This window comes from Penaeus monodon, chromosome 40, assembly GCF_015228065.2.
Source record: "Penaeus monodon isolate SGIC_2016 chromosome 40, NSTDA_Pmon_1, whole genome shotgun sequence".
In the NCBI taxonomy this organism is placed as follows: Eukaryota; Metazoa; Arthropoda; class Malacostraca; order Decapoda; family Penaeidae; genus Penaeus; species Penaeus monodon.
The window spans coordinates 11,165,818-11,187,597 of record NC_051425.1 but is presented as its reverse complement, the minus strand read 5'-3'; the positions used below and the strand labels follow the sequence as shown (position 1 = coordinate 11,187,597).

The following is a 21,780-nucleotide window of genomic DNA, read 5'->3' as shown; positions in this document are numbered from 1 at the left end:
ACTATTAACACACAACAAACCATTGAAATTAAAACAATTATAAACATATAAACTATTACAAACAACTATTAACATATAACCATTGAAATATAAACATTTATAGAACATATCAACTGTTACAAACAACTATTATCACATAAACTAGGGCAGGTAATGGCACTATTTTGTCTCGTGAAGAGAAATTTAGTCAGACAATCGAAATAAATTTTCGTTCTTTTTTTGTTTCTATTTAAGAAATAGACTGAGAAATGAACATTGAGAATATCAATCTATAAATTGATTTGATGTTATTTTATAATTTAGTTTTCTGATATTAGTTATTTCATATCACTTATTGAGAATTATTTAATTCGGTGAAAAATGGAACGGGAAATTTTGAATTACATAATAATTCAATGATAATTACACGTATAATAATTAGATATACTATATTTCAATACAGGACGTAGCACGAATAGTACAAATAGACAGCAAATCTCACATGATATAAACTATCGAAGTGTATGAGAGTGTAAATCAGTATCGAATAGATATCTTGAACTGTAGGTTTTTAAGTTTACGGTAATAGATGTATCATGAGCGTATTTCAGGGAACAAACTTTACGGAAATGTAAATGAAAAAAAATTTTTGTCAGTTTCCGTTTATTATACCTATTAAAATTTGTTGTTCTTACAATGTCTCTCTTCTCTCTCTCTCTCTCTCTCTCTCTCTCTCTTGTCTCTCTCTCTCTCCTCTCTCATCTCCCTCTCTCTTCTCTCTCCTCTCTCTCTCTGATATATGTTACCTTTTTATTTAGTTATTGTGAAACTATATTTTCTTCGTATACATATAATTTCATAATACGTTATCATGGGCACTACCCTTATTGTATTGTTCTATGTTAGAGATACTAATCAAAATATCATTATCACTACATAGATCACTATAAGGTTCAATGCATACTCTTAATATGATATTACATACGTAACAGTATTAAGTTCGAAATATGTATCATCGATGGCAAGACAGCAAGCAACATTAATAGCTGTAAATAAAAAAGAGTAATCATTATTGCATTTTTATGACCAAACAGTTAATTATACACTGGATAGGATAAGAATTACGTTGTTTAAATGTTTTTATGTCTCTCTCTCTCTCTCTCCTCTTTGTCTCTCTCTTCCCCTCTCACTTTCAGTCCTTTCTCTCTCTCGCTCTCTCTCTCTCTTCTCCTTCCTATGATATATTATATTCATATATAATAATATTAGTTGTAATATAATATATATATAATATATATATGATATATAGAGTATATATATTACATAGAGAGAAAGTGAGAGAGAGAGAGAGGAGAGAGAGATATAGATAGATACAGAGAGAGAGAGAGATGAGATGATAAAGAGAGAGATAGATGAGATCGTTGAGAGAGAGAGAGAGAGAAAGAAAGAAAGAAGAAAGAGAGAGACAAAGACTTTCAGAGAGACAGTACAAAACAGAGAGAGGGACAGACACAGAAAGACAGAGAAAAGATATACTGCTTAAGAATATTTTCACCAAGATCATTTACGTTTGTTCTACGAAACGTATTACTGTGACTAGAAAATATTTCAGAATAACAATTGTTGTATAACTAGAACAAGATGATTCGAAGATAGACGGATAATGATTGACACGATAAACTTTGCTGATTAGAATTTATTACACATAGTCTGTTACATTTGATGCTATCAATAATCTTAAGAGAATTTTGCATTTTTCTGGTCTTTTTGGGAGAAGATGAGGAGAGGAAGATAAGTGACAAATCTCGAAAAACAAGATAGAAAATGAGAGGAATGACCCAGTGACAGAAAAGTGAATTAAAGAGTAAAACAATTCTATTGGTAGAAGTAGTAAGAAAGATAGAGGAAGAGAGAGAAATAGATAATAGATAGAAATAGATGATAGACCGATAGAGTAGAGGAGAGAGAGAGTAGAGAGACGAGAGAGACACAGAGTGGAGAGCGATAGAGAGAACTGAGAGAGAGCCAAGCGAGAAAGAGAAAAGAGAAAGAGGAGAGGAAGACAGCAGAGGAAACAAAAGAGAAAGAAACAGAATCGTTCAAGACCATAATCTAGCGAGCAACAGAGGAACCTGACATTCATTTTAAGAGCCGTGAATCCCGAGGAGCCGCTGACTTCCTGCACGAGGTGGGAAAGAGACCAAAAGATGACCCCCCCTCCCGAAGTCGCCTCTCTAGGCCACGCCCCCCATCTCCTGGGGCTAAAGTTCTCGTCAGCAGATCGAGCAACCACTCTGAGGGCGTTGGCGGCAGTGAGGTAGCTCTGGAAAAGGAGAAGGTTAGTTAGTTTGGATATTAGCAGAGGATGGTACGCGTTTTAATACGAGAAAATTATGTAGTCTACGCGTTTAAAGTCTAGTGATAAGGAAACTAATGATAAACAAATATAAATAACACATTAGGGAGGATTGCATAGGATTAGTTATTCCAATATATGAAAACTATAGTGAATAAGGGAAAATATGATAAAAATATAAGTAAATTGGGTATTAAAGTCGGTAAGCGTGAATGAGCCAGGAGAAGAGCGTGTGCGTATACGCAGGAGTAGCGATACCAAAGCTTTCAGCCACTGAAACTATTCAATACATTTTTCCTTACATAGGTATGCGAGAAATGGCGACCGAAATAAAACATTATTAAATAGATAGGCAAAACACTTAAACAGTAAAACTTCATTGACTAAAACAAAAAAAAAACAGTAAAACCAATAACAGTAAGAGCATAAAACACAAAAGCAATCATAAAAAACACTAAATAATAAATAATCGAAATCAACCAGATCACTGTGTCATCCGAATATAATATTCGGTCAAATTGTCTCCACAACTATACATAAATCAAACTCCACAACACTTAGCTGTCCTTTAGGGGGGCCCATTCCGGGGATCCCTGAGCAGTCTAACCAGTCTCACGACCAATCCCTGAATCCCCGGCTCTTTGTTTTAGGCCTCCCACGTAAACTCGTGCGCGGGGAACTTTTATAAAGTGGTTCTTTTTAGAATTAGAAAAAGAATTAAAAACTGCGTTAAGATATCTAAAATATAAAATCATAATATTTATATAATAAAAGGACTTAAAAAAGTTACTGACGTAAAATAAATAATAAAAGAACTTGTTAAAAGAACCATCGGGAAAGTTAATGGAATTCAATAAAACTTATAAAGAAAAGTAAATAAATTAAGGAAGCTTTGAATTAAAAATGAATAAAATTGTGGAGACTTAAAAAGATAAAACTTCTAATATGATAAATACTTAAAATACAGAACAAAGGATTCGACCCAATGACTTTCTTATTGTTATTGTTTTAAAAGTGACTTGTGCCGAAATACAAATACATGAGTTTATTTAAAAGAAAAATACAAATATAAAAAACGGTAGCGCTTGTGGCAACACCATGTGCGGGCATCCTCCTCACTCGCGGATAAATGGCTTGCCCTGGGCTTCGGCGAAGTGCCAGCGACGACGAAGTCCAGGTCTTGCATTCTGTCTGGAGATGCAAGGGAACTCCTCGTAATGCAATAGTCCCCCCCTCATAATTTTCCACGCGTGGGGAGGGCAAAACTTCGCCACGCCGTGGCTCCTACAGGAGTGTTGCCACCTCGAGTTCTTTTAGTTCTCGAACCATTTAGACTATTCCAGGCCTGTGGGAGAGGTGGAGGTGAGAAGAGATATCTGACATGGTTTTCTGCCTCCTGGAGTGAACGACGAGAGATTCGCGAAGCTGTTCACTACAACTCCTCCCCCTACAAGCGCGGCAATCCCTGGTTGACGTGCTAAGGTCACTATTATGGCTGGAGGCGATGGTCTGGGGTAAAAGGCAGGTACGGCGGCAAAGCATTTCCAGGACTTCGACGACTGAAACCAGAGAAGATATATTAACACAGGTATTACGTGAAATGATTTGTTGATATTTCTACGGGTAAGTGAGTGATTGAATGGTGCACACAAACCCACGACCGACTCCCCATAGAAACCTTGTATGACTCACGACCCTGTGCCGGGAATGCCTATACCTCCTCGTCTGGTCCAATTCTCCGACTCGGTCCCGGGATTCCTGGGTCTGCTAAATCGTCCTCTTCATCCTCGAAACGAAGGTGGTCATCTCGATCATCGGCCGTCTGATCGGGATCATCAACTTCACTCCTCGGGTCTCGGCGGCGGTTCAGCAAAGCGGATTCATCTCGGGGTACGTACTTCCTCAGCTGATTGATGTGGCACTTTATTTCTTGGTACGGCATAAAAGGATCCTCGACGACGTAATTAACTAGTCCAATTTGCTTTATAATCTTCACAGGCCCACCCACTTCGGCGCCAAGGCTGCTACACGACGTGGTCGTATCGGGCGTATGAGCTTGACCAACACGAGGTCTCCCACCTGTGGACGAAATCTGGTCCTTACTTTCTTTCGTAATCGCGCGCCCATCTCTCTCTAGCATCCTCGCGCTCTGGACTGCAGCATCACGAGCTTCACGAAGACCATCTCTGAGCATCCGTGCAGCGTCTTCGTCTGCTTCTGGTAGTTCGTAAGATTAGCGGGAAAATATCCGTCTCGTCCTGTAAGGAGATTACAGAGGGTCTGGCTCACGCTCCTGTGTATCGAAGTGTTGAGTGCGAGGCGGACATACGGAAAGCATCCGGTCCCAATCTTGGGGATGCTGACCTACTAGTGTGGCTAAAGAATCCTCAGGACCCTATTCAACTCTTTCAGCCATACCATTAGCCTGTGGATGATAGCACGTCGTATACATAGTTTTTACCTTAAAATCTGACAAACTTGTCTAAATAGTCTATTTGTAAACTCATTACCGTTATCTGTTAATAAAGTCCGGGGCGGACCAAACAAAGTAAAGAAATTGTCGATGAAAGCATCGGCTACTGTACCAGCCTCTTGTTGGACTAATGGCACCAATTGCAAAATACCGCGAAAAATGATCAATGATGACCAGGACATACCTGTGCCCTCTGGCTGAATTACAATTCGATAAGATCTGCAGAGACTCTCTCAAATGGCTGCGTTACCTCAGGCATAGAAGCGAGAGGTGCTTGCCTGGAAGCAAGACCTTCCTCCTCTGGCACTGGACACAAGACTGCACGAACCTCCGAAACCTCGGACAACATTTGTGGGAAATAATATGATCTCGAAGCCTGCAATACGTTCTGAATATACCTGGGTGAACGGCAGATTTATCACAATGAACGATCTCCAACACCTTACCTCTTAAAGATCGAGGAATGACGAGTTGTTGGATCACCCTCTCTGGCAAGACACGATGATGATATTAGAGGCCCTCTTTCAATTTGAATTCATCGAGCGGAAGCGGAATCTTCCTCCTCGGGTGCCCTCTCTTCCCTGAGGTAGAATATAATTTCATTCCACAGCGGATCATTCTGCTGTGCCTCGGCCACTGCTGCGAATCAAGCATGGCATCGATTGCATCTACCTTTCTACTTAAAAGGTCGGGAAGGTGATGTGATGCTCCGGGCTTGTACTTTATATTATAATTATATGAGGAGAGTTCATGGCTCCATCTCGTCATCCTAACCGACTTAGTTGGCTGTTTGAAAACATAAACCAAGGTCTATGGTCTGTGTAGATGGAAAAGGGTCGACCATAGAGATATGCGTTGTTAATGGCGTACCGATTCCACCACGGCGAGCGCCTCTAAATCAATGACCGGATAATTGCGCTCCGCATCCCTCAGCTTCCGTGAATAATATGCAACAGCCTGGGGGACACCCTTATCATCCCTCTGCATCAAGCAGGACCCAATGGCTACATTTCACCGTCAACATACTCACTTGGTTGTCACCCGTGGTGTTGGTAAGGAAGAAGGATGGAGGTATACGTTTCTGCGTTGATTATAGAAGGCTGAATAGAGTAACCACTGCAGACGCATACCCCATGCCTAGGTTAGATCAAATGATTGATGAGTTGTCAGGCACACAATGGTTTCTGCCTCGAGCTAAATCCGCCTATTGGACGATAGAAGTGGAACCAAGTGATAGACCTAAAACGGCATTTAGTGATGGCTTTAGGCGCTTCATTTAACGTATGCTTTTGGCTGCTACGCCAAGCACATTTCAACGTGCTATAATGCAGTCCTAAGTCAGTTTTAAAGAGGCCGCTTGGCTACAGCCCAAGCTAGCATTTCGAACTCGTGAATTTAAGCGGCTTTCTAAGTGACAAAAAAAAAAAACCCCCCCCCCCCGGCCCCCACTTCCCACCTTCCCACCCCCCATTCTCCTATCCTCCCCCCACCCCACGCCCACTCCATCCTTTTCCTCCACCCCTCCATCCCCAACGCCCATCCTTCCCCCTCTCTTCTCCATCTACCACATAATACTTCCCATCCCTCTTTTCTCTTTCCCTCCCTATCCCCCTCTCCCCCTCTCTCCATCCCTCTCTTTTCTCTCTCTCCCTGGCTATTCTTATTCTCTCTCTCTCTCTCTCTCTCTCTCATCTTCTCTCTCTCTCTCTCTCCCTCTCTCTCTCTCTCTCTCTCCTCTCTCTCTCTCTTTTCTCTCTCTCACACTTTCTTTCTCCCCCCCTCTCCTCTTTCTCTCCCTCTCTCTCTATCTATCTATCTATCTATCTATCTATCTATCTATCTATCTCTCCCCGTTATTCCCTCTAACAGAACTTTTAACAAACCTTTTCCAGGACTCGAAGAACCCTCTCCACCAGTCGGTCTGGCATCGTATGAGGGAAGAAGACTTGTCTCTCACAGCACAGGACGGGATGGACCGCGTCTACAGCGAGAACTACGCCTTCATGCTGTGGGGAATCTACTTTAGGGTCAACTACGCCCAGGACTGTCGGGTATTTACGCTTCCGACGGGGTATTTTCCGACATACACCTCCTTCGCGCTGACTAAGGGGTCGCCTCTGGTCCCTGTTTTCAATAAGCTGTGAGTCTGATGTTGTTTGTTTTTGTTGTTTTTAGAGGGGGCAGGGTCGGGGGGGGGGGGTAGTGGGTTGTGGTCTGTATTGTTAAAGATATATATGTTTTTTTTTTTGTTTTGTTAATTCTTTTTCGCTTGTCCTCTTTTTCTCTGTTTTTCTTCGTTTATCTGTTTCGTTGTTGATTTTTCTGTTTTCGCTTTCTTTGTTTCTGGTTTTGTTTGCCTCTACCTGTCTGCCTGTCTGTCTGTTCTCTCATTTACTCACATTTAATCACGCCACTCAATTCCCTCTTCTCCCTCCCCTCTCCCCTCTCCCTCAACCATCTCCCTCTCCCTTCCCCTCTCTCTCTCTCCCCTCTCCCCCCTCCTTCCCCTTCCCCCTCCCTCTCCCCCCTCCTTTCCCTTCCCCCTCCCTCTCCCCTCCCCCTCTCTCCACAGCGTCCTTGACATCATCTCCTCCGGACTCCTGAAGAAGTGGTGGCAGGAGCTCAGCATCACCAGCACAGACTGCAACGCACTGGAGACACAGCCCATCGAACTCAAGACAGTTCTCACGCCCTTCCTGCTGTTGATTGGTAGCATCTTGGTGTCACTGGGCGCCCTGCTTGTCGAACGTGTCACCGCGAACGTTTTTCAGGGTGGATGGATTGAGGTGGTGATATCAAGAAAGATGGAACGTTTGTGATGTCTCTCTGGGGGTCCTGCTTGTCAAACGTTTTAACGCGAACGTTTTTTTTCAGGAAGGATGTATTGACGTGATGATATCAAGAAAGACTGAACGTTTATAATGTCACCTTTTTTTTTTTTTTTTGGGGGGGGAGGGGTGTATTGAGGAATTGATGTCAAGAAAGCCGAAACGTTTACAGTGTCAGTCTGACTTCTGGAGGGAATGCGAGACAAACAAACGTTCGTAGCGTCATTTTAACGTTTCCACAAACGTTTAGGAAGGAGGAACTGAGCTAATTCAATAAAAAATACATTTAGAACGACAATATAGCTTTTTCGCAAATGTTTATGAAGAATAAATTAGGAAGCGGGACAAGAAAACCAATTTTTTTTTCTCAACGTCATCTTTTTTCCTGAAATGTTCAGAGAGAAGGAATGGCAGCAGAATAGTGTTTTAAAATACCAATTTCCGCAAACGTTTCTGAACACTAAATTGGGATGACAACCAACGGAGTTTATGTAATTCTAACTTTGATTGTGTGAATAGTTTTGGAGAGACGTCACTGTATGTTTTGTTGTTGCTGTTGTTTTTAAAGGTAGCTAGCGTGGTTTTGTAATGTAGTTTAAAATCTCAGAAATAAGTCGTGGGTGTGGTTTTGTCATTTCAGTTTTAGGTTTAATTAATATCTTTAGAAATGAGTCAGTAAGTTGGTTTTATTCATATCAGTTTCGATTCTGTGAAAGAAGTTTAGAAAAAAAAGGTTTTTTTTTTTTTTAGAAATAAACCATTATTATCATTTATTATTATCTATTATTATTATCATTATTACCATTATTTTATTATTATTATTATTATTATTATTATTAATGTTATTCATTATTATTTTTTTATTTTTTTATTGTTATTATTTGTTTTACTGATTCAAAAATGGGTCATTAAGTCATTAACTCCTGGTAATGCATTTAGAAATAAGTTAATGAGCTTGGTTTTATGATCTCTTTTTTTTTTATTAATTAAGAACAAGGATGTGATCTTATCTCCGCGTATCTTCTGTGAATGTCTTTAAGAATAAGTTTACCTTCCCCGAATACATAAATAAAAACAACTATTAACACAAAACGACTATTAAACTATTATCAAGATTTATAAACATATGAACTTTTATAAACAAATGTCAACACAAGACAATTATTGAACTATTATAAACATTTACAGTATCAATTATTATAAACAAATATTAACACATACTATTTAACTATAATAAACATTTATAAACATATTAACTATTATAAACAACTATTAACACACAACAACCATTGAAATATAAACATTTATAATCATATAAACTATTACAAACACCTATTGACACATAAAAACTATTTAACTATTATAAACATTTATAGACATATCAACTGTTACAAACAACTATTATCACATAACTATAGACAGGTAATGGCACTATTTTGTCTCGTGAAGAGAAATTTAGTCAGACTCGAAATTTACAATTTTTTCGCTTTTTTGTGTTCTATTTAGGAAAATAGACTGAGAAATGAACATGAGAATATCAATTCTATAAAGTTGATTTGATGTATTTATAATTTAGTTATTCATGATATAGTTATTCATATATCACTTATGATGAATTATAATTCGGGAAAAATAGGAACGAGGAAATCGAATTAATAATAATTCAATGATAATTAACTAATAATAATTAGATATACATAATTTCAAACAGACGTAGCACGAATAGCTACAAATAGACAGCAAATCTCACAGATATAAACTTATCGAAGTGTTATGAGAGTGAAATCAGTATCGAATAGAGTAATCCTTAGAACTGTAGGTGTTTTAAGTTACAGTGTATAGATGTACACTGAGGTATTTAGGGAAACTTTACGGAAATTGTAATGAAAAATTGTCAGTTCCGTTTATACCTATATCTCTTGTCTTCATTCTCTCTCTCTCTCTCTCTCTCTCTCTCTCTTCTCTCTCTCTCTCTCCCTCTCTCTCCTCTCTCTCTCTCTTCTCTCTCTCTCCTCTCTGATATATGTTACCTTCTTTATTTAGCTGTATTGTGAAACCTATATTTTCTTCGTTATCATTAATTTCATATCACCGTTATCATTGTGTCACTATCCCTTATTTATGTTCTATGTTAGATATATCCTAATCAAAATATCATTATCACTACCATAATCACTATACAGGTGTCAATGCATTACTCTTAATATGAATATCTACATACGTAACAGTATTTTAAGTTTCGTAAATATGTATTCATCGCATGCAATGACAAGCAAGCAATCATTAATAGCTGTAAATAAAAAAGAGTAATCATTTTATTGCATTTTATTGACCTAAAGTTTAATGTATACCACTGGATAGGATTAAGAATTATCGTTGTTTTTAAATGTTTTTCTTCTCTCTCTCTCTCTCTCTCTCTCTTTGTCTCTCTCTCTCCCCTCTCACTTTCCGTCTCTTTCTCTCTCTCTCTCTCTCTCTCTCTCTCTCTCTCTCTCTCTATATATATATATATATATATATATATATATGTATATATATATATATATATATATATATATATATATATATATATATATATACATAGAGAGAAAGATGAGAGAGAGAGAGAGGGAGTGAGATATATAGATAGATAGAGAGAGAGAGAGAGAGAGAGAGAGAAAGAGAGAGAGAGAGAGAGAGAGAGAGAGAGAGAGAAAGAAAGAAAGAAAGAAAGAGAGAGACAAAGACTTTCAGAGAGACAGACAAACAGAGAGAGGGACAGACAGACAGAAAGACAGAGAAAGATCATTACTGCCTTAAGAATATTTTCACCAAGATCATTTTACAGTTTGTTCTACGAACGTATTACTTGACTAGAAAATATTTATTCAGAATAACAATATCTAGTTCGTATAACTAGAACACAGATGATTCGAATGATTTAGACGGATAATGATTGACACGATAAACTTTGCTGATTAGAATTTTATTACACATATGTCTGTTACATTTTGATGCCTATCAAATTAATCTTTAAAGAGAATTTTGCATTTTTCTGGTCTTTTTTGGGAAAGTGAGGAGAGGAAGATAAAGTGACAAATCTCGAAAACAAGATAGAAAATGAGAGGAATGCCCAAGTGACAGAAAAGTGAATTTAAAGAGTAAAACAATTCTATTGGTAGCAAAGTAGTAAGAAAGATAGAGGAAGAGAGAGAAATAGATAAATAGATAGAAATAGATAGATAGACAGATAGATAGAGAGAGAGAGAGAGAGAGAGAGAGAGAGAGAGAGAGAGAGAGAGAGCAGAGAAAGGAAAAGAGAAAGAGAGAGAGGAAGACAGCAGAGAAAACAAAAGAGAAAGAAACAGAATCGTCAAGACCCATAATCCTAGAGATCGCAACAGAGGAACCTGACATCATTAAGAGCCGTGTCATCCCCGAAGGAGCCCTGACCTTCCTGCACGAGGGTGGAGAGACCACAGATGACCCCCCCCCCCCGACAGTCCGCCCTCTCTAGCCACGCCCCCCACTCGTTCCCTGGGGCCTAAAGTTCTTCGTCAGCAGATCCGGAGCACCACATCCTGAGGGCGTTGGCGGCAGTGAGGTCGCTCTGGAAAAGGGAGGAGGTTAGTTAGTTTGGATTAATTAGCTAGAGGATGGTACGCTGTTTTAATACGAGAAAATTATGTTAGTCTACGCTGTTTAAAAGTTATAGTGAATAAGGGAAACTAATGATAAAAATATAAATAACTACATTAGGGAGGATTAGCTAGGATTAGTTATTCAATATAATGAAAACTATAGTGAATAAGGGAAAATAATGATAAAAATATAAGTAAATTGGAGTATAAAGGTCGGTAAGCGTGAATGAGCCCAGGAGAGGCGTGTGCGTATACGCAAGGGAGTAGCGATTACCAAGAGCTGTTTCAGCCACTGAACTATTCAATCCTTTTTCCTTTACATAGGTATGCGAGGGAAATGGCGACGAATAATAAAACATTTATTAAAATAGTATGGCAAAAACACTTAAAACAGTAAAACTTTCATTGCACTAAAACAAAAAAAAAACAGTAAAACCAATAAAGCAGTAAGAGCAATAAAACAAAAGCACATACAAAAACACTAAAATAATAAATAACGAAATCACCAGATCACTGTGGTCACTCTCCGAATAAATATTCGGTCAAATTGTCTCTCACAACCTATACATAAATCAAACTCCACAACCACTTAGCTGTCCTTTAGGGGGGCCCATTCCGGGGATCCCTGAGCAGTCTAACCAGTCTCACGACCAATCCCTGAATCCCCCGGCTCTTTGTTTTAGGCCTCCCCACGTAAACTCGTGCGCGGGGAACTTTTATAAAGTGGTTCTTTTTAGAATTTAGAAAAAGAATTAAAAACTGCGTTAAGATATCTAAAATATAAAATCATAATATTTATATAATAAAAGGACTTAAAAAGTTACTGACGTAAAATAAATAAATAAAAGAACTTGTTAAAAGAACCATCGGGAAAGTTAATGGAATTCAATAAAACTCTATAAAAGAAAAAGTAAATAAATTAAGGAAGCTTTGAATTAAAAATGAATAAAATTGTGGAGACTTAAAAAGATAAAACTTCTAATATGATAAATACTTAAAATACAAGAAAAAAGGATTCGACCCAATGACTTTCTTATTGTTATTGTTTAAAAGTGACTTGTGCCGAAATACAAATACATGAGTTTATTTAAAAGAAAAATACAAATATAAAAACGGTAGCGCTTGTGGCAACACCATGTGCGGGCATCCTCCTCACTCGCGGATAAATGGCTTGCCCTGGGCTTCGGCGAAGTGCCAGCGACCGAAGTCCAGGTCTTGCATTCTGTCTGGAGATGCAAGGGGAACTCCTTGTAATGCCATAGTCCCCCCCTCATAATTTTCCACGCGTGGGGAGGGCAAAACTTCGCCACGCCGTGGCTCCTACAGGAGTGTTGCCACCTCGAGTTCTTTTAGTTCTCGAACCATTTAGACTATTCCAGGCCTGTGGGAGAGGTGGAGGTGAGAAGAGATATCTGACATGGTTTTTCTGCCTCCTGGAGTGAACGACGAGAGATTTCGCGAAGCTGTTCACTACAAACTCCTCCCCCTACAAGCGCGGCAATCCCTGGTTGACGTGCTAAGGTCACTATTATGGCTGGAGGCGATGGTCTGGGGTAAAAGGCAGGTACGGCGGCAAAGCATTTCCAGGACTTCGACGACTGAAACCAGAGAAGATATATTAACACAGGTATTACGTGAAATGATTTGTTGATATTTCTACGGGTAAGTGACGTGATTGAATGGTGCACACAACCCACGACCGACTCCCCATAGAACCTTGTATGACTCACGACCCTGTGCCTGGAATGCCTATACCTCCTCGTCTGGTCCATTTCTCCGACTCGGTCCCGGGATTCCTGGGTCTGCTAAATCGTCCTCTTCATCCTCGAAACGAAGGTGGTCATCTCGATCATCGGCCGTCTGATCGGGATCATCAACTTCCCTCGGGTCTCGGCGGCGGTTCAGCAAAGCGGGATTCATCTCGGGGTACGTACTTCCTCAGCTGATTGATGTGGCACTTTATTTCTTGGTACGGCATAAAAGGATCCTCGACGACGTAATTAACTAGTCCAATTTGCTTTATAATCTTCACAGGCCCACTCCACTTCGGCGCCAAGGCTGCTACACGACGTGGTCGTTATCGGGCGTATGAGCTTGACCAACACGAGGTCTCCCACCTGTGGGACGAAATCTGGTCCTTACTTTCTTGTCGTAATCGCGCGCCCATCTCTCTCTAGCATCCCTCGCGCTCTGGACTGCAGCATCACGAGCTTCACGAAGACCATCTCTGAGCATCCGTGCAGCGTCTTCGTCTGCTTCCTGGTAGTTCGTAAGATTAGCGGGAAAATATCCGTCTCGTCCTGTAAGGAGATACAGAGGCGTCTGGCTCACGCTCCTGTGTATCGAAGTGTTGAGTGCGAGGCGGACATACGGAAAGCATCCGGTCCCAATCTTGGGGATGCTGACCTACTAGTGTGGCTAAAGAATCCTTCAGGACCCTATTCAACTCTTTCAGCCATACCATTAGCCTGTGGATGATAGCACGTCGTATACATAGTTTTTTACCCTTAAAATCTGACAAACTTGTCTAAATAGTCTATTTGTAAACTCATTACCGTTATCTGTTAATAAAGTCCGGGGCGGACCAAACAAAGTAAAGAAATTGTCGATGAAAGCATCGGCTACTGTACCAGCCTCTTTGTTGGACTAATGGCACCAATTGCAAATACCGCGAAAAATGATCAATGATGACCAGGGACATACCTGTGCCCTCTGGCTGAATTTACCAATTTCGATAAGATCTGCAGAGACTCTCTCAAATGGCTGCGTTACCTCAGGCATAGAAGCGAGAGGTGCTTGCCTGGAAGCAAGACCCTTCCTCCTCTGGCACTGGACACAAGACTGCACGAACCTCCGAACCTCGGACAACATTTGTGGGAAATAATATTGATCTCGAAGCCTGCAATACGTTCTGAATATACCTGGGTGAACGGCAGATTTATCACAATGAACGATCTCCAACACCTTACCTCTTAAAGATCGAGGAATGACGAGTTGTTGGATCACCCTCTCTGGCAAGACACGATGATGATATTAGAGGCCCTCTTTCAATTTGAATTCATCGAGCGGAAAGCGGAATCTTCCTCCTCGGTGCCCTCTCTTCCCTGAGGTAGAATATAATTTTCATTCCACAGCGGATCATTCTGCTGTGCCCTCGGCCACCTGCTGCGAATCAAGCATGGCATCGATTGCATCTACCTTTCTACTTAAAAGGTCGGGAAGGTGATGTGATGCTCCGGGCTTGTACTTTATATTATAATTATATGAGGAGAGTTCATGGCTCCATCTCGTCATCCTAACCGACTTAGTTGGCTGTTTGAAAACATAAACCAAGGGTCTATGGTCTGTGTAGATGGAAAAGGGTCGACCATAGAGATATGCGTTGTAATGGCGTACCGATTCCACCACGGCGAGCGCCTCTAAATCAATGACCGGATAATTGCGCTCCGCATCCCTCAGCTTCCGTGAATAATATGCAACAGCCTGGGGGACACCCTTATCATCCCTCTGCATCAAGCAGGACCCAATGGCTACATTTCACCGTCAAACATCTCCTTGGTTGTCACCCGTGGTGTTGGTAAGGAAGAAGGATGGAGGTATACGTTTCTGCGTTGATTATAGAAGGCTGAATAGAGTAACCACTGCAGACGGCATACCCATGCTAGGTTAGATCAAATGATGATGAGTTGTCAGGCAACACAATGGTTTCTGCCCTCGATGCTAAATCCGCCTATTGGACGATAGAAGTGGAACACAAGTGATAGACCTAAAAACGGCATTTGTGATGGCTTTAGGCTGCTTCAATTTAACCGTATGCCTTTTGGCTTGGCTACAGCCCCAAGCACATTTCAACGTGCTATTAATGCAGTCCTAAGTTCAGTTTTGGGGGAAGCATGCTCTAGCATATCTAGACGATGTCGTCATTTACTCGAGATCTTTCGACGAGCATCTGTCTCACCTTGACGAGGTTCTTGGCCTCTTAGCTCGGGCAGGATTCCGTCTGAATGTTTCCAAGTGTCAGCTTGCTGTAAACTCTTTCAAGTTTCTTGGGCTTTCTTGTTTTCACCACAGGGTATATCTCCTGATCTCGAGAAGGGTGGGAAGCCAATCTCGAGGATGCAAACCTCCGCGGACAGTAAGGCAAGTCCGTCAGTTCTTGGGTGCCACTGGCTTCTTCAGAAAGCACGTAGATAATTATGCTACGTTGGCGGCCCCATTAACTCGACTGTTGCGGAAGAAGGAAAAATTCGTGTGGGGAAGTGAGCAAACAGAAAGCATTTGAAGATATGAAACACGGTTGGTTACAGCACCTGTCTTGCGGAAAACCTAATTTTGATAGGGCCGTTCGAGGTTACTCGGATCCCTCAGGTGTAGCCATTGGGTCCTGCTTGATGCAGAGGGATAAGGGTGTCCCCCAGGCTGTTGCATATTATTCCCGGAAGCTGAGAGATTCGGAGCGCAATTATCCGGTCATTGATTTAGAGGCGCTTGCCGTGGTGGAATCGGTACGCCATTACAACGCGTATCTCTATGGTCGACCCTTTTCCATTTACACAGACCATAGACGCAGAGCCTATGCCGACCATGGAAGAAGCGTTGGGAGATTCGTATTTTACAGAAATTGATCTCTGTAAGGGATACTGGCAAATTCTTTTGAGTGATAAGGCAAAGCAGTACACCGCGTTTTGCACCACAGAAGTATGGCCTATTGCAGTTTACAAAATTACCGTTCGGTTTACGTACGGCGTCCGCTACTTTCATTAGACTGATGGGTAAGGTAAAACCGCTGGTCTAAGCAATGTTACCTGCTATTTGATAAACTAGTTATTCATAGGTCAGACATTTTGATCATATAAACATTTGAGGAAAGTTCTGGAGACGTTTACGCGAGCAGGGTTAACCGCCGGACCAAGTAAATGCTATTTTGCTTATCCTAGCATAAAAATATCTGGGATTTAATCTTGGTACTAAAGGATTAAGTACAATTCTCGATAAAGTCAGTGCCATTAAGAACATGCCATTGCCAGGACAAAGAAGCAGTTACGCAGCTTTCTCGGAAGCTCTCTCGTTCTACCGTAAATTTATTCGAAACTGGCAGATCAAGCGTATCCTCTGAATGCTCTGTTAAAGAAATTTAGCCCTAATGAATTGAATCTAACCCCTAGCCTCGTCGGACAGAATTAACGAGTTAAAAGATCTCTTGATAATGCTCCTATTTGACTTTGCCCGACTACAGTAAGGACTTTTTATCTCCGCACCGACGCGAGTGACACTGGCCTCGGGGCCGTTGTTGCAAAGTGTTGATGGCGTCCTTATGCCCATCGCCTATGCAAGCAGAAAAACTTAAGGATCGGGAGACTCGTTACGCAGTCATTGAACGAGAAGGTTTGGCGATCGTTTGGGTGATCGGAAAATTCTAGGTGCTATTTATACGGACGTGAATTTATTTGCAAACCGATCAACAGCCACTGATGTATGTCAAGAACATGAAAAACAGCAACGGTCGACTTATGCGCTGGTCCCTCGCCCTTCAGTCATATTCATTCACAATAGAATATATAAAAGGGCAAGAAAATGTTGGAGCTGACATACTGAGCCGATGTTCTGTATAAAGTTTTATTCTTAGTTGCGTAACTAGCTTACGTCAGTATTAATAGAATTCATTTGAGTGAAACCCCACTTTTAACTGAAATCTTGTATTTTAAGTTGAATTGGAGGGCTTTGTAAAGGGTTTCTGGTATTCATAGTGATGGTTTCACTATTTCCTGTAAATAATTGTGCGAATATGTTGTGTATGTGGTGTGCGTATGAGGTGTAAGTGTCCTTTTGGTTCAGCTCTACTCTCGGATGGCAGCTTCGACTCCACCAAAGCCTCACGTTAGCCATCGTCGGTGGTCGCCATTCAATGGTTTGCCACTCTACTCCAAGCTCCACACCTGAACACATTGTAAGTAGATTTATTTTTTCTTAATTTCGTTTGTACACACACACACACACACACACACACACACACACACACACACACACACACACACACACACACACACACACACACACACACATATATATATATATATATATATATATATATATATATATATATATATATATATTCGGTGATAGATTTGCCCCTCAGGCGTCGTATAGTAAGTATGAATAGGCAGACTAATACAGTCGTGAAGAATTTCATGTTTATTTAGACGTTTCGGAGGTATAACAAATCCTCCATCATCAGTACTGTCAAAAGAACCCAAAAAGTCAATTAGACAATGGTTATTACAATGTGTCTGGTTCTAATATAAAAATATATAAATGTACAAAAAACGAAAGAGAACAATATATACATAGACAAAAAACAAACTAGTAAAAGGCATAAAATAATCATCTAGTTGAGAAAAAATAACGTATATACATGAACAAAAATAAGCAATATGGAAAAACCAAAAGTGGATGGTTGGGAGGGAAGATCTATTGTGTGAATAAGGTGGTTGAATCAGCAGGGATTCTGAGATGATAAGGTCAGGGCGGGAGGCGTGTGAGGATAGAATTCTAAAATCTATGTTACAGAAAGGGTGTGAGTGATGTTGAGAATGTTCTCTTATTGCCGAGAAAGATGGTTTACACAGTGGGAGGCCAGTCCTGAAGGATTTGCCTTTGTGTTCTAGTATGCGGTGTCGTAACCATCGTGAGGTAGACCCCACGTACCGAGCTTGGCAGCAAGGACAGGTAAATAAGTAGACTACATTAGAACACAGTTCAGAGTTACGTTTCAACGGTTGTTTTAGAAATTTGGCAATATTGTTATTGTTGGTGAAGATAAAAGTGAATTTGATTTGGGGGTAATTAATTTGTAACAAAGATTTTAGCTGCTTCCTAATTTCAAAACTTAAACTACCCATATACGGTAGTTTAACATACCTATGGTCTTTTTTAACAGTAGGGACAGTGGGTTGGTTTGAGAATATTTTACATAGGAAAGTTTTCGTAATTTTATCAAATAAGAACAGTGGATAACCATTAGTTATAAAGAATTCTTTAAGAAACAACATTTCGTCATGAAAGGTTGTCCAGTTGCTACACAGGTTATAGGCTCGAGTGATTAGAGTTTTGATGCTGTTGATTTTATATAAATATGGAATGTAACTAAGGAAGTGAAGTCCGAGGCCAGTGAAGGTTGGCTTTCGGTAAATGCTTGTATGGAAGGTGCCATTGTTATAGGTGATTAGCGTGTCCAAGAACGGTAATTGATTGTCTTTTTGTGTCTCACAGGTAAATTTGATGCTCGGGTGTTTTGAGTTGAGATAGTTAAGAAAAAGATTTATGTGTGATGGTTGTTTGAAAAGGAGGAAGGTATCATCGATGTATCGGCGATAATAAACGGGTTTAAATTCAGGCGGGCATTGATTAAGCCAGTTTTGTTCATGAAAACAAAGGAATGCATTGGCGTAGGAAGGGCCTAATGGGGACCCCATCGCTACACCGTCTGTTTGGCTGTATAAGCAATCATCAAATGTGAAAACAGTAATGGGCTGCAATCTCAAGTAGTTTTTTGAAGTTATCTTTTGATAGGCCAAATTCATTGAGATGTGTACTGTTTACATTATTGACTATTAAATTTGTGGTTTCATGAAGGGGAACATTGGTGAACAAAGACTCAACATCAAAACTTGCCATGGTAATGGGTTGTTGGAATGTTAAGGATGTAATTTCATATAATTTCATATATAACGATTGGTGAAGAGCGAGATGAAATATGTTAAGGATGTAATTTCATATAATTTCATATTTCATATATAACGATTGGTGAAGAGCGAAGTGAAGTGAAATGAAGTGCTTTGAAGTGGTATATGGAATATAACTGTTTTTCACTCCCTTGAACCATTTGTTACAGCCCCCTATTTGTACCGGGCTTAATGTCGATAGCTGCATCCCACTCTACCAGCGAATATCCTGGGCTTTTGGGGGCTCTCCTCCCCCGGATAAATTTGACCTTCGTAGCCTGAACATCCACGAACATCTCTAACGGACCCCATGACCAGTCACGACCATTCATCATTTGCATTTGTAAACCGATGTATATTCTGATGAATATAAGTATGAAAATACATTGTTTTTTTATATACCCTGAGATAATCTATCCCAGAGGATACCCTAAAGAACCAAAGGTTAGTGCTAAATAAGAACAAAACAAAGAAACCACGGACAATATTATATATACATATATATATATATATATATATATATATATATATATATATAATAAAAATATATACATATATATAAATATATATAAATTATATATATTTCATATTATAAATATAAATATATATTATAGATATTATTCCCATATATTAATATTTTATATATATATATAAAATATATCATATATATAAATTTAAATATTATATATATATATATATTATAATATTACTATTATATTTATATTTGTTTTTTTTTTTTTTGTTTTATAGTGTATACACAATCATATATTGTATATATATGTATATTTATAATATATATATGTATATAATATGTGTTTGGTTTTTTTGTTGTGTGTGTGTGTTGTGTGTTTGTGTGTGTGTTGTACTATTAAATATAATTATAATGTAAAAAATTGTGTTTTGTGTGAGTGGTTTGTTTTTGTTGTATTTGTGGTGCTGTTATTTATACTATATAATAGTAATAGTAAATTTTATATATATATATATATATATTATATAGTTTTTTTTTTGTTTTATTTTTATTATATATATTTATTTTTAATTTTTTTTGTTTGTTAAACAATAAAAGAAATTAATTTTCATATTTTTTTTTTTTTTTTTTTTTTTTTTTTTTTTTTTTCAAAAAAAAATATACTATATTATATTAGGGGGGGGGGGGGGGGTAAGGTGTGGGGGGGTGAGGTATAATATATTTTTTTTTGTTTGTGTGTGTGTGTGTGTGTGTGTGTGTGTGTGTGTGTGTGTGTGTGTGTGTGTGTAAGAGCCGGAATGATGGGCCCTACAAGAGTATGTTAGGTGGAGAGCCTAGGGTGTAAGGTAGACGAGCAAGATGTCTTGACTCGTTTTATTATATAGTATGATGGAGTACGGCTGCGCCGAGGAGCGAGGTGTTGCTCCTCGGCTCTCCGCAGGGAGTCTGCCTGTCATCTCCTACAGTGGTCTAAAGATGGGCATAGATCACGTGCTTAACATATGACAATCATTGGTGATGAAAGGTAGTGTTACAACAATGCATAGCTCTTGTGGAAGGGGATAGACAATACAACATAGGAATGTCTAGTGTGGCAACGAGAGACGAATAAACAGTTAAAGCAATGGACATACTTTTATGTATGTGTGTGTGTGGGAATATTGGCATGTGACAATACATAAGATTATACAAGGCATGTAGAATATAACAACAGATAAATAGAATAACATTGGCATACACATTTCAGTATCATCACATATATAAAGCTGGGTTACAATATATATATTTTATGTGTGTGTGTGTGTGTTTGTGTGTGCGTGTTTATGTGCATATAAATATACATATACATATACATATACATACACATACACACACACACACACACACACTCACACACAAGAAATGACAAGCATACGAGGTGGGTGTCTCAGAGCACATGCGGGCACATACACATTTCCATGCATGTGTGTGTATATGTGTATATGTATATATATATATATATATATATATATATATATATATATATATATATATTATATTTTTTTTTTATTTTTTTTTTATTTTTTTTTTTTTTTTTTTTTTTTTTCACCACGATAAGATAGGGCGCCAAGTAGTTTGTCAAACACCGCATCGGTGATGGCACAAATATGCGTGCATACTACAAACAAAATTATTCAAAAGCTTAGTGAGTGAGTATCCATGGCACGCGTAAAAGGCTATCAACCTTAGTACAATGGTGAACAGAGGGTAGTTATACTGGTAGTTCGGCTTCACTCTTTATTTCTAAGAGTTGACACACACAATATAGGAACATACATGTCTATTTAAAGGGTAATAGTGGTATGCGGGTCAGGTCAGCTTGCCCAGATGGAAAGGGCGAAGCCGTCCTTACCGCGTCGGGTGCTGGTCACGAACTCTCTGAGGCCTAGGTCATCCTCGGTATAAGTAGTGACCGTTCCAGCTGGAGGAAGCATGGGGGGTGCTAGGTGACCGGTCACCGGTCCCGTCTGCTACACTGACTGCTACACTGTACATTGCTCCGCCACCTACTCATACCTCGCCCTCGAGGCGTCTTAGATTTGCCTCAAGGGTGACCTAACCTGGCTGGTCATCTCGTTCTCGCGTGCGTTGTCCTGGTACATCTTCGTGGCTGCTTGTCCCTGTCGTCCTCTTTCTCCCGGTCCTCAGTGTAATCTGTCCGTACTCGATGTCCACACGTCCTCGAAAGTCTCGCACAGGTCCTCCTTGACTTTGGACTCGTTTTGTCCGTCCTCGATGTCCACACGTCTCGAAAGTTCGCACAGGTCTCCCTCACTTGCTTGCAGTCCAATC

The 21,780-nt window shown here is 39.6% G+C and overlaps 3 protein-coding genes across 3 annotated transcripts in view; 2 read left to right on the top strand and 1 right to left on the bottom strand.

Annotated features, from left to right (window-relative positions):
* Window positions 1-5,941: 5,941 nt before the first annotated feature.
* On the top strand, window positions 5,942-11,132 carry LOC119597999. The gene is made up of 4 exons (XM_037947649.1): window positions 5,942-6,055; window positions 6,701-6,948; window positions 7,381-7,619; window positions 11,020-11,132. Exons 1-4 carry the CDS (start codon window positions 5,942-5,944, stop codon window positions 11,130-11,132), a joined length of 714 nt encoding a protein of 237 aa, XP_037803577.1.
* Window positions 11,133-12,626: 1,494 nt separating this feature from the next.
* Window positions 12,627-13,327, bottom strand: LOC119597998. The gene is made up of 2 exons (XM_037947648.1): window positions 13,012-13,327; window positions 12,627-12,854 (listed from the first exon to the last, which is right to left on the bottom strand). The coding sequence occupies exons 1-2, from the start codon at window positions 13,174-13,176 to the stop codon at window positions 12,627-12,629; spliced, it is 393 nt and encodes a 130-aa protein (XP_037803576.1). The 5' UTR covers window positions 13,177-13,327.
* A 6,919-nt stretch (window positions 13,328-20,246) lies between these two features.
* The window catches only part of LOC119597997, a 9,761-nt gene continuing 8,227 nt past the window's right edge, over window positions 20,247-21,780 (top strand). Inside the window, exon 1 of the mRNA XM_037947647.1 lies at window positions 20,247-20,264. Within this exon, the coding sequence (XP_037803575.1) occupies window positions 20,247-20,264 (18 nt within the window). The remainder of the gene's footprint in view (window positions 20,265-21,780) is intronic.

Bases quoted from the DNA above. Each gene is read 5' to 3' on its own strand.
- LOC119597999 (XM_037947649.1), top strand. From the start codon at position 5,942: ATGCCTAGGTTAGATCAAATGATTGATGAGTTGTCAGGCACACAATGG. The intron at 6,949-7,380 runs GTGAGTCTGATG...CTCTCTCCACAG, and splicing joins GTCCCTGTTTTCAATAAGCT to CGTCCTTGACATCATCTCCT. The intron at 7,620-11,019 runs GTTTGTGATGTC...AGATCGCAACAG, and splicing joins GATATCAAGAAAGATGGAAC to AGGAACCTGACATCATTAAG.
- LOC119597998 (XM_037947648.1), bottom strand. From the start codon at position 13,176: ATGAATCCCGCTTTGCTGAACCGCCGCCGAGACCCGAGGGAAGTTGAT. The intron at 12,855-13,011 runs GTATAGGCATTC...CTCTGGTTTCAG, and splicing joins GAAATGGACCAGACGAGGAG to TCGTCGAAGTCCTGGAAATG.